Genomic DNA, 13,073 nt, shown 5'->3' with positions numbered 1-13,073 from the left:
GCCCAGCCCAGAACTGCTTTTAATTGTTTGTTTTAGGCTTGACAGAAATTGAGCATTTGCCCTTAATTCAGGAAAACAATTAAAGGAGTCTATGACATGGGAAAATTGGGTCTCTTTTCTAGGCTGTCAGAATACTCAACTAGAATTTTCTTTTCTTTCTTTTTTTTTTTGAGATGGGGTTTCGCTCTTGTTGCCCAGGCTGAAGTGCAATGGTGTGATCTCGGCTCATCTCCACCTCCGCCTCCCAGGTTTAAGCGATTCTCCTGCCTCAGCCTTCCTGAGTAGCTGGGATTACAGGCATGCGAACAACGCCCAGCTAATTTTGTATTTTTAGCAGAGATGGGGCTTCTCCATGTTGGTCAGGCTGGTCTCAAACTCCCTACCTCAGGTGATCTGCCTGCCTCAGCCTCCCAAAGTGCTGGGATTACAGGCGTGAGCCACCGCGCCCGTCCAACTATAATTATTTTCAACCCTACTGTTTGCTGAGCGTTTACTCTGTCCAAGTGCATTATTTACATTATCTTGCTTCTCAGACGTCACTGAGAAAACTGAAATAATCACTGTTTAGTTAACATACATATTGAGGACAACATACCAAACACAGTTATGAAACTGGGGACTTCATGGTGAATGGAGCTTGTGACCTAGTTGGAGGAAAGTCTAGACCATTAACATGTAAATAAATAAATACAGTTTAGGCCGGGTACAGTGGCTCATGCCTGTAATCCCAACACTTTGAGTAGCTGAGGTGGGCAGATCACTTGAGGCCAGGAATTCAAGACCAGCCTAGGCAACATGGCAAAACCCCATCTCCACTAAAGATACAAAAAAAAATTAGCCAGGCTGTGGTGGCGCACATCTGTGATCCCACCTACTCAGGAGGCTGAGGCACGAGAATCACTTGAACCCGGGAGGCGGAGGTTGCAGTGAGCCAAGATTGCACCACTGCACTCCAGCCTGGGCGACAGAGCGAGACTCTGTCTTAAAAAAAAAAAAAAAGAACTCTAGGCTCACACTCATCAGGACGACTGCTATAAACAAGAAAAAAACAGAAAATAACAAGTGTTGGCAAGGATGTGGAGAAACTGGAACATCTGTGTACTGCTGGTGGGAATGTAAAATGGTACACCTACTATGGTAAACAGTATGATAGGCCAGGCGCGGTGGCTCACACCTGTAATCCCAGCACTTTGGGAGGCCGAGGCAGGCAGATCACCTGAGGTCGGAGTTCGAGGCCAGTTTGGCCAACATGGTAAAATGCTGTCTCTACTAAAAATACAAAAATTAGCCGGGCATGGTGGTACACACCTGTGATCCCAGCTACTTGGGAGGCTGAGGCAGGAGAATTGCTTGAACACAGGAGGCAGAGGTTGCAGTGAGCCAAGATTGTGCCACTGCCCTCCAGCCTGGGTAACAGAGTGAGACTCTGTTTCAAAACAAACAAAGATGGGAAATGTTATGTGTATGTTATCACAGAAAAAAAAAAGTTGGAAAAGAATAAAAGGACTCTAGGTCTGGGGCCTAAGCCACCGTTGGTGTCATGAAGTGAGACACGAGCCTGGGTAGCAGCAGATGAGAGGAACCTGAGGTCTCTGCTTTGGTCCTGTTCTAGACACCCAAGAAGAGATGTCAAGGAGGATGTCTGGTATTAGTAAGGACAAAGAAATGTGAGGAAAATGGAGTCATGGGCAGGAGGATGACTTTTAGGGAGGGAGGGAGGGAGTCCAGAGCAGGGGAAGGACTGAGGACAAATCCCTGGGTCTCCACAACACTGAGAAATGGAGCACGAGTGAGGAGGAGCCAGCACCGGAGGCAGGGGCAGAGCAGCCAGTGAGGGGGGATGTCTAGAGAAGGGAGTGTTTCCAGAAGGACAGAGTGAATGGGCATCTGTGTCTAATGCTGCCAAGGGGTCAACTCAGATGAGGGCAGAGATCTGACTGTGGCATGGCGAGAGCAGCTTTGGGGAGTGCTGGGCAGAGACTGATTGGAGATGGAAGTGGGGAGTCAGGACAGCCAACGCTTTCAAGGAATTTTGCAACAGAAGGGGAGCAGAGAACTGGGATGATCGGGGTTGGGTGGTATCAGGAGACTTTGTTTTGTTCTTTTTTTTTTTTTTGAGACAGAGTCTTGCTCTGTCGCCCAGTGCAATGGAGTGCAATGGCATGGTCTCGGCTCACTGCAACCTCTGCCTCCTGGGTTCATGCCATTCTCCTGCTCAGCCTCCTAAGTAGCTGGAACTACAGGCACCCACCACCACACCCGGCTAATTTTTTGTATTTTTAGTAGAGACGGGGTTTCACTGTGTTAGCCAAGATGGTCTCGATCTCCTGACCTTGTGATCCGCCTGCCTCGGCCTCCCAAAGTGCTGGGATTACAGGCGTGAGCCACCGCGCCCGGCCTGTTTTTTTTTTTTTTTTTGAGATGGAGTCTTGCTCTATCACCCAGGCTGGAGTGTAGTGGCGCTATCTTGGCTCACTGCAAACTCCGCTTCCCGGGTTCACACCATTCTCCTGCCTCAGTCTCCTGAGTAGCTGGGACTACAGGTGCCCGCCACTGCACCCGGCTAATTTTTTGTATTTGTAGTAGAGACGAGGTTTCACCATGTTAGCCAGGATAGTCTCAATCTCCTGACCTCGTGATCAACCTGCCTTGGCCTCCCAAAGTGCTGGGATTACAGGCTTGAGCCACCGCGCCCAGCCTGTTTTGTTCTTAAAGAAGGAAGATTAGCCGGTTTTGGTGGCACGCATCTGTAATCCCAGCACTTTGGGAGGCTGAGGTAGGAGGATCATTTGGGCCAAGGGTTTTGAGACCAGCCTGGGCAAGACAAGACTCTGTCTCTACAAAAAATTAAAATATTAGCCGGGCCTGGTGGTGAGCACCTGTAGTCCCAGCTACTTGGGAGGCTGAGGTGGGATTATCTCTTGAGCCCAGGAATTCAAGGTGGCAGTGAGCTGAGATCGTGTCACTGCCTTCCAGCCTGGGCAACAAAACGAGACCCTATTTCTTTCAAAATAAAAGAGGGAAGATGATAATATATTTACATGCTGATAGGAGTAATCTGGTGGGGAAAGCGAAGTTGATAACTTAGGAAGAGAGAGTGTGTGGTAAGCACAGTGTCTTTAATTGGGAGAAAAGCCTGGCCTGGCAAGAGGCAGAATGGGGACAGCCAGTCCCTCTGAGAGGAGGGAACAGGTGCAAGAGAGCCTGGGGTTGCTGAGTGAATGAGAAGTGGGTGTACAGGAATAAAAGAGGCAGCCAAGATCCTGCCCTCATAATGCTTACCTTCTGGTCAGGAGGGCAGACAGCAGGTATGAACAAAGCCAAGTGGTGGGACCAGGAGTAACTCACTCAAGACCATGGCTCAGCCGGGCGCAGTGGATCACGCTTGTCATCCCAGCACTTTGGGAGGCCAAGGCGGAGGATCACTTGAGGTCAGGAGTTCCAGGCCAGCCTGGGCAACATGGTGAAACCCTGTCTCTACAAAAAATACAAACATTAGGCCGGGCGCAGTGGCTCATGCCTGTAATCCCAGCACTTTGGGAGGCCGAGGCAGGCAGATCACCTGAGGTCAGGAGTTGGGAGACCAGCCTGGCCAGCATGGCAAAACCCCATCTCTGCTAAAAATATAAAAATTAGCTGGGCGTGATGGTGCACACCTGTAGTCCCAGCCACTTAGGAGGCTGAGGCAGGAGAATCGCTTGAACCTGGGAGGTGGAGGTTGCCACGAGCCAAGATCACACCACTGCACTCCAGCCTGGGCAACAGAGCAAGACTTCAAAAAAAAAAAAAAAAAAAAAAAAGATTAGCTGGGTGTGGTAGTACGAGGCTGTAGTCCCAGCTACTCTGAAGGCTTAGGTGGGAGGATCACTCAAACCTGGAAGGTCAAGGCTACAATGAGCTGAGATCACGCCACTGCACTCCAGCCTGAGTGACAGAGTAAAACCCTGTCTCAAAAAAAAAAAAATACAGCTCACTTGGAGGTGGCAAGTCAAGTGTTGGGGAGGACGTGGGGCAGGAGCACAGTGGGGTGCGTGTGAGATTTGGGGCACATCCTCCAAATGCTCAGAGAGTAAGGGGCAGTCTGAGGATCTCTGGAGAGGGGATGGCAGGGAGGAGCTTTGTGGGACACTAGGGCCCGCTAGAGGCCTCCTGGATCCCCTCCCCTATCCCCAGGAGGTGAGGGACATTGGAGAGAGGGAGCCAGACCGTGCGCAGCAGCAGCGTCAGAAGCCCGCGGTGGCTGCAGGGACACAGAGCCTCAGGAACTTCCGGCAGGGCTTCATGAAGTGCTTGCTGGAGGTGGAGAAAGTGGAGGCCTCCCATCGGAGAGCCTCGAAGGCCCGGTCCCAGACAGCCCAGAAGTCCCCCAGGACCCTGACCCCCCGGTGCCCACCTCAGCCCCAAGCCTGCCTCAGACCCCTGCCTTGGTCCCTGCCAGTGGCCCATCGTGGGCCTGGCTGCCAGCTCCTGGGCCAGAGCCTGCCCCCATGGGAGCCCCGGTCCCCACCTCCATGCCTTGCCCTGTCCTGCTGGGCCCTGCCCTGGACCTAGGTTGGAGAAGGATGGAACTCTTGCATCAGAGCAGTGAGAGAACCCTGAGCTACGCCAAGGTGCGGTAGGAGCCCCCGCTGCTCACCCGCCCGCTCCTGAAAGGCCCCAAGATCAAAGCCTTGTCCCGGATGCAGGTCCCCATCCTTGCACCTGCCTGTTCCCTCGTGTGTCTCCCTCTCTCCATTTCTCATGTGTCTCCTCTCCGCATCTCCCATGTCTCTGCCTCCTCTCCCACTTCTGACCCCTTTTCTAACTCCCCCGAAGGGGTCTCCATCTAGTTCCCCTCTCCTCTGTCCCACTTCTCCTCTGGGTCTCCTTTTTCCTGCCATTCTTGATCTCTCCGGGCTCCCCAAAGCCTCCCCCACGGCCTCCTCCTGCAGGCTCCCCCAACCCCTCCCCTAGCCATTGGCAGGGTGGGCGGCCGGATGTTGCCCTGGGTCGGGGTTCTGTCCTCTGCAGGCAGGAGCAGGAAGAGCAGAGCCTCCAAAAGCTTTATCAAAACTGGGAGAAGTCCGAGGAGCAACTGACCCTGAAGCAAGAGGAAGGTGGGGGCAGGGAGGTCAGGGAGGTCCCAGCACAGGCAGGACCCTTGGTCCTTGGGGGTTATAGGCGCAGCGTGGACTGGGGTGTTTTCCACATCACACAGCTGCCGCCATGCCCACCACAGCCCTGTGGGGGATTGGCTCCAGCTCACAAAGCTGCTGGGTTGGGGGGGCCGGAATTCATGCTGGGTCTTGTTTTTTTTTTTTTTTTTTTTTTTTGAGACAGAGTCTCGCTCTGTCGCCCAGGCTGGAGTGCAGTGGTGCGATCTCAGCTCACTGCAACATCTGCCTCCAGAGTTCAAACGATTGTCCTACCTCAGCCTCCTGAATAGCTGAGATTACAGATGTGTGACACCACGCCCGGCTGAGTTTTGTATTTTTAGTAGAGACGGAGTTTCACCATGTTGGCCAGGCTGGTCTCGAACTCCTGAACTCAAGTGATCCACCCGCCTCAGCCTCCCAAAGTCTGGAATTACAGGCGTGAGCCACCACGCCCGGCCTCGTGCTAGGTCTTCTGACTCGAAGTCCAGCGCTCTCCCTGTGCCAGAGCTGCTTCTCTGAGAGAATGACAGATGCCCTGCACAGTGCTTTAGGTTTTGGAATAGTTTCTGCTTCCCTTAACCCAAGCCTGCTCTATTGGTCCTCTTCAGAGCACCCTGGATGGGAGACAGGGCTCCAGGAGCCCTGCCCATCCTAGATGGTCCCTCACCATTAAACAAGGCCACCAGCCTAAACATGTACCCCATTCCCACCACATCTAACCTTCACCAAAAAGTTAAAAAGTTCTGAACACCTACTTTGCTCTCTATTGTCCTCAGGACAGGGCCCCTGTGACCCTACTCCCCCATCACCCTGGCCCTAGAAGAATGGATGTACATCCTCCTTCCATCCCCTACTCCTCCCCAAGGCCTGCAACCCTCTTGGCCAGAGCGGCCCCTTCCTCTGTCTTCCCTGGATACTCTCACTAGCTCCCTGTGACCCCATCCTTGAAGTTCACCCCTTTTAGTATTAAAACCTCTACCATGGCTGGGCACAGTGGCTCATGCCTATAATCCCAGCACTTTGGGAGCCTGAGGCAGGAGGATCGCTTGAGGCCAGGAGTTCAAGACTAGCCTAAGCAACATAGTAAGACCCCCATATCTACAAAAAATTTAAAAATTAGCCAGACATGGTGGCATGAGCCTGTAGTCCCAGCTACCCAGGAGGCTGAGGTGGGAGGATCACTTGAGCTCAGGAGTTCGAGGTTATGGTGGGCTATGATTATGCCACTACACTCCAGCCTGGGCGACAGAGCAAGACTCTGTCTCTTAAAAATAAAATAATATACAACTCCAACCGGGAGCAGTGGTTCACACCTGTAATCCCAGCACTTTGGGAGGCTTAGGCAGGTGGATCACGAGGTCAGGAGTCCGAGACCAGCCTGACCAACATGGTGAAACCCTGTCTCTACTAAAAATACAAAAATTAGCCGGGTGTGGCAGCGGGCACCTGTAATCCCAGCTACTCAGGGGGCTGAGGCACGAGAATCGCTTGAACCTGGGAAGCGGAGGTTGCAGTGAGCCGAGATCACGCTACTGCACTCCAGCCTGGGTGACAGAGAGAGACTCTGTCTCAATAATAATAATAGTAATAATAATTATGATATACAACTCCCTAGCCACCTTCCTAAGTGCAGCTCTCTCTGCCCCACCTCCTTGAGCAGTTCATGAACAACGCGCCACTTTGACTCAGAGACTCAAGGTCCCACAGCTCCCAATCCCTGTCTGGTAATTAAAGGGCCGACTGCCCTGTTCCAGTGGCTCAAACCACCAGGCATTCTGAGCGATCACACCTGCTTCTGAGAGTTGCTCTGGTTTTTCCTTCTGTGATGTGCCTGCGCACGACAGGTCACCACGTGCCCCAACACCAATCCTAGCCCCACCTCTTCCCTACCATTCAGCGCTGTTTGTCAGAGACTTCCAGGCTAACAGAGGCTATCGTGTGCCAGCACTGAGTTCATAGAATATCTCCAAGAGGGTGCACTGTTGTCATGGCCATCGTACAGGTATGGAAATAGAGGCTCACATGAGTGCAGCAACTTGCCCATGTCCACCGTCCCAGTCAGCACGGGCTGCCTTAACAAAGGACCGCAGACTGGATGGTTGAAACAGCAGACATTTCTTTTGTCACAGGCTGGAAGTCCAAGATCAGGGTGTTGGCAGGTTGCTTTCTTCTGTGGCCTCCCTGCTTGGCCTGCAGACAGCTGTCTTCCCACTGTCCTCACATGGTCTTTCATCTGTGAATGGGCAACCCTGGTATCTGTGTGTCCAAATTTGCATTTATTATTTATTTATTTGAGACAGGGCCCTTGCTCTGTCACCCAGGCTGGAGTGCAGTGATGTGATCCTACCTCACTGCAACCTCCACCTCCAGGGCTCAAGTAATCCTTCCACCTCAGCCTCCTGAGTAGCTGGGACTACAGGCATGTGCCACGGTGGCTGGCTAATTTCTAAAATTTTTGTAGAGATGGAGTCTCTTATGTTGCCCAGGCTGGTCTCAGACTCCTGGACTCAAGTGATTCTACTGCCTCAGCTTCCCATAGTGCTGGGTGGATGGTGTAAGCCATCGCACCTAGCCCAAATTTTCTTTTTGTATGAGGACTCCAGCTGGATTGGATTAGGGCCCACCCTAAAGGCCTCTTTTTAATTTAATCACCTCTTTAAAGGCCCTATCTTCAAATACAGGCACGTTTGGAAGTACTGGGGGTTAGGGCTTCAACATAAGAGCAATCCAGCTTATTAAATGGCAGAGCCAGGCCAGGCACAGCAGCTCATGCCTGTAACTCCAGCACTTTGGGAGGCTGAGGCAGGAGAATCACATGAACCCGGGAGGCAGAGGTTAAAGTGTGCCGAGATTCCGCCACTGTACTCCAGCCTGGATGACAGAGTGAGACTCCGTCTCACCAAAAAAAAAAAAAAAAAAAAGAAAAGAAAAAAGGGCTGTGGTCCCCTTGACTCACTCTGCTGTCTGTTCCAAATCCAGGTCAAGGGTTTTGTTTGGGTGCCAACAGCTCAGCTAATTAGTGGCCTCCACTCAGCACCAGTAGCCCACCCACTTTAGGGCACCCTACTATGTGCCAGACACTGGACTAGGCTCTTTATAGCCATGTTCTCAAAAGAGTAGAATGCTTATTCCTGTTGTAACAATGGGGAAACTGAGGCTCAGAGGTTAGATGACTGGACAGTTTTTCTGACTAAGTCTGTGCCCTAGACCTTGGTCACCTATCTGGATGGACAAGGTCGCAAGGATCGCTGCATTGTGTGGACCAGAACGAGGATGGGAAGGGTCTGAGAATGTCCCAGGGCAGCACCAGCTGATACGAAGGCCATGTACTAGTCAGATTGTGTGGTGTCAGGTTTCTCAGCCCCATGGCAAAATCTGGGTTGGAGTCAATAGAGGGTTTTACTCTGTTGATCCAGCTGGAGTGCAGTGGTGTGATCATGGCTCACTACTTCCTTGATCTCCTGGGCTCAAGGGATCCTACTGTCTGAGCCTCCCCAGTAGCTGGGACTACAGGTGCGCACCACCATGCCCAGCTTTTTTTTTTTTTTTCATTTTTATTTCTAGTAGAGATGGGGTCTCCCTGTTTTGCCAAGGCTGGTCTTGAAATCCTAGGCTCAAGCAATCCTCCTGTCTCAGCCTAGCTGAGTGTTGTAGCTGGGACAACAGGCATGCACCACCACGCCCAGCTAAGTTTTGTATTTTTAGTAGAGACAGGGTTTCACCATGTTGGCCAGGCTGGTCTTGAACTCCTGAACTCAAGTGATCCACCCGCCTCAGCCTCCCAAAATGTTGGGATTACAAGCGTGAGCCAACACACCCAGCTCTTTTATTTTCGCTTTTGATGGTGGAGGAGGCTGGCAGGAGGGTGGTTGGGGTGACAGGATGAACGAGGAAAACAAGAAATGCCCCCACCCCACATAACCCTGCCCTCCCCACAGCCTTCTGCAGCTACTTTGAGATCTTCAATGGCCCTGGTGAGGTGGATGCACAGAGCCTGAAGAACATCCTGCTCCTAATGGGCTTTTCCGTGACGCCGGCCCAGGTGGAGGACACCCTGATGAGTGCTGATGTCAATGGTGAGTGGCAGAGGGCTCCACTCTGCATCCCAGGCAGGGCCTGCTTCACTGGCTTGAAACCTGTGCAGTTGCATGAGGCTCTGCAACTAAAGGATCCTGTGCTTGGTTTAATGCTCTGCTGTCACAGTCTAGAAATGCCTTTGTTGTTCTCGTTGTTTGAGATGAGGTCTGGTTCTGTTGCTCAGGCTGAGTATAATGCTGTGATCCCTGCTCACCACAGCCTCGACCTCCTAGGCTCAAGCAATCCTGCCACCTCAGCCTCCTGAGTAACTGGGACTATAGGTGCACTACCATGCCCAGCTAATTATTTATTTTTTTGTAGAGATGGGGTCTTTGTTGCCCAGGCTGGTCTCAAACTCCTGGACTCAAGGGATCTGCCTGCCTCAGCCTCCCAAAGTGCTGGGATTACAGGTGTGAGCCACCACACCCAACATCATAGAAATTCTTAACAATTTTTTTTTTTTTTGCTTTTTTTGGTTCTGTTTTTTTGTTTGTTTTTGCAACAGTCTTGCTCTGTCGCCCAGGCTGGAGTGCAGTGGCACGATCTTGGCTCACTGCAACCTCTGCCTCCCAGGTTCAAGCAATTCTCCTGCCTCAGCCTCCCAAGTAGCTGAGATTACAGGTGTGTGCCAACACTCCTAGCTAATTTTTATATTTTTAGTAGAGACGGGGTTTCACCATGTTGGCCAGGTAGGTCTCGAACTCCTGACCTCAGGTGATCCACGCACCTCGGCCTCCCAAAGTGCTGGGATTACAGGTCTGAGCACTTTCAGCTTGTACTTTCCTGTGTGCCCCATGTTTTCTGCATTGAGTATGCACTGCTTTATAATCAGACCCAGACAGTAACTTCTAATAACCACGCCTGGGCTGCAAGGCATGGACCTGCTCCGAAGGTCCCTGCCCACCCTACTCCTCTGGCCTCCACAGGAGATGGTCATGTGGACTTCAAAGACTTCTTGGCTGTGATGACAGACACCAGGCACTTCTTCTGCTCTGTGGGTGAGCAGGGATGAGCCCAGCATAGTCAGAACTGGAGGAGGGGCTGGGAGGTTGGTTGTGGGGAGAGGAGAGGGTATTCAGGACTGCCCAGTGGTAATGGCAGCCACTATCCCATGTCTCCAGAACAGAATGCCCTGTCGGACATGGCTCCCCACAACCCCCACACTCTATTCTTTGAGATCCTGTCCCTGCTGGTAGAGATGCTGGCCTTACCAGAGGCAGTCTTAAAGGAAATCACAAAGTGAGTGGGGCTGGTTGTTGGGGGTGAAGGGTTGTGGACACAGAGGTGGCATCTAGCATTTTGGCACTGAGAACTTTTGGTAGTTACGACTTTTAGTCACAAATGAAAGAAACTGGAGGCTGAGGCACGAGAATCGCTTGAATCCAGGAGGGGGAGCTTGCAGTGAGCTGAGATTGAGCCACTGCACTCCAGCCTGGGCGAGAGAGTGAGACACTATCTCAAAAAAAAAAAAAAAAAAAAGGCCGGGCACGGTGGCCCACGCTTGTAATCCCAGCACTTTGGGAGGCCGAGGCGGGCGGATCACGAGGTCAGGAGATCGAGACCACGGTGAAACCCCGTCTCTACTAAAAATACAAAAAATTAGCTGGGCGTGGTGGCGGGCGCGTGTAGTCCCAGCTACTTGGAGAGGCTGAGGCAGGAGAATGGCGTGAACCTGGGAGGCGGAGCTTGCAGTGAGCCGAGATTGCGCCACTGCACTCCAGCCTGGGTGACAGAGCGAGACTCCGTCTCAAAAAAAAAAAAAAAAAAAGAAAAAAGAAAAAAAAGTGAAAAAAACTAGAATAAAACTGGCTTAAGCAAAAGGGGAATGTATGGCTCAAATTACTGGTTGGGGCCTCAGGACTAGCGGGATCCCAGAGACCAGATGATACCAGTAAGTCTTTCTCTCTCCACCTATCCATGTCTGTGCGCATTGGCTTTGAGCTCAGCTAGGCTCTCCCTACAGAGGGAGGGATGGTAGCTGGCGACCCCATGCTCACACTCTCCTAGTGCAGCAAGAGGAATTCTTTCCTGCAGCACCCACCGAGCAGTCCCAGGAAAGGAATTTGATGGACCCTATCTGGGTCAGAAGACACAAAAGCCTCCACGTGTCTCCAGGGCAGGTGGGTGGGTAGGTAGGTAGTGGTTCATCTAAGGAAGAGATAGCCATAGGTGAAACAACATGAACATTCCAGGGCTAGAAGCAAAGGGTGAAGCCAGAACAGTCCAGTTGATCTTCAAATAGCAATTGCAGGCCCTCATGCCTCAGAGGAGCCTGAGCCTCCATTTCCTGTCTTTGAAATGAACATATTTTAATGCTTGTTGCTCAATAAATGCTAGCTTTCAGCAGAGGTGGCTGGGTCTTGCTCTGTCGCCCAGGCTGGAGTGTAGTGATACAATCACGACTCACTGCAGCCTCGACCTTCTGGGCTCAATCGATCCTCCCACCTCAGTTTCCCTAGTAGCTGGGACTACAGGCGTGTGCCACCATGCCCGGCTCCCCAAAGTGCTGGGGTTACAGGCATGAGCCACCACATCCAGCCAAAAGGCACTTTGTTGCTGGGCAAGGTGGTGTGTGCCTGTAGTCTAGCCACTCAGGAGGCTAAAGGGGAAGGGCTGCTTGAGCCCGGGAGTTTGTGGCTGCAGTGAGCTATGATGGCACCACTGCACTCCAGCCTCGTTGACAGAACAAAAGGCCAACTCTTAAAAAAAAGAAAAGAAAAGCCAGGCATGGTGGCTCATGCCTGTAATCCCAGCACTTTGGGAGGCCGCAGCAGGCGGATCACAAGGTCAGGAGATCGAGACCATCCTGGCTAACACAGTGAAACCTCGTCTCTACTAAAAATACAAAAAATTAGCTGGGTGTGGTGGCAGGCGCCTGTAATCCCAGCTACTCGGGAGGCTGAGGCAGGAGAATGGCGTGAACTCAGGAGGCGGAGGTTGCAGTGAGCTGAGATGCCACCACTGTACTCCAGTCTGGGTGACAGAGATTCCGTCAAGAAAGAAAGAAAAGAAAGAATTTGGAGTTCTGTCTGTGCCTCTTACTAGTTCTGCAGCCTTGGGCAAGTTGCTTTCTCTCAAGATTCAGTTTCTTCATCTGTAAAATGAGGGCATATTTCCTCAACTTCAATGCGAGTGATGGAAGGATATGAGGACAGGAGCGTATCTCACAGAATTGAGCTTGTAGGAACCAGGCTCTCAGCCTGCTGGGGTCTCCTCTCAGTGAGTCACACAAAGGCTTGTCCTTGCCAATCAGTAAGTTGGACTAATTTTTTTCCTACCACAAACTAGGCCTTTTCTACATAGGCCAGGGAAAGGGGAATGAGTGCAGCCTGTTCCAGCAAGATCAATTTAGCAACTCCAAAGACAAGAGATCTTTTTTTCCAACCAGGCGTGGTGGCTCACGCCTGTAATTCCAGCACTTTGGGAGGCTGAGGTGGGTAGATCACCTGAGGTCAGGAGTTCGAAACCAGCCTAGCCAACATGGTGAAACCCCGTCTCTACTAATACAAAAATTAGCTGGGCGTGGCAGTGGGTGCCTGTAATCCCAGCTACTCGGGAGGCTGCGGCAGGAGAGAATCGCTTGAACCCAGGAGGCAGAGGTTACAGTGAGCTGAGATCACGCCAGCGCATTCCATCCTGGGCAACAAGAGCAAAACTCTGCCTCAAAATAAAATAAAATAAAATAACTAAGAGTATAATTGGATTGTTTGTAACATAAAGGATAAATGCCTCAGGAGATGTTTACCCCTGAAGTCTTGATCTATTGCCTAAGCTGGAGTATCCACTGTATGTGTGTGTATTTGTGTGTGTATATATATATATATATATATATTTTTTTTTTTTTTTTTTTGAGACAGTCTC

General features: G+C 51.5%; 1 protein-coding gene across 1 annotated transcript in view; it reads left to right on the top strand.

The window, feature by feature from the left end:
- Positions 1-13,073, top strand: part of SPATA21 (spermatogenesis associated 21) — a 40,490-nt gene that overhangs the window by 18,284 nt on the left and 9,133 nt on the right. Inside the window, 6 exon segments of the mRNA XM_032759045.2 lie at positions 4,174-4,380; positions 4,383-4,615; positions 5,011-5,096; positions 9,074-9,211; positions 10,139-10,210; positions 10,334-10,451. Coding sequence (XP_032614936.1) covers positions 4,174-4,380; positions 4,383-4,615; positions 5,011-5,096; positions 9,074-9,211; positions 10,139-10,210; positions 10,334-10,451 — 854 coding nt within the window.

This window comes from Hylobates moloch, unplaced genomic scaffold (genome assembly GCF_009828535.3).
Source record: "Hylobates moloch isolate HMO894 unplaced genomic scaffold, HMol_V3 SCAFFOLD_9, whole genome shotgun sequence".
NCBI lineage: Eukaryota > Metazoa > Chordata > Mammalia > Primates > Hylobatidae > Hylobates > Hylobates moloch.
This window is presented reverse-complemented; position numbering and strand designations above follow the sequence as displayed.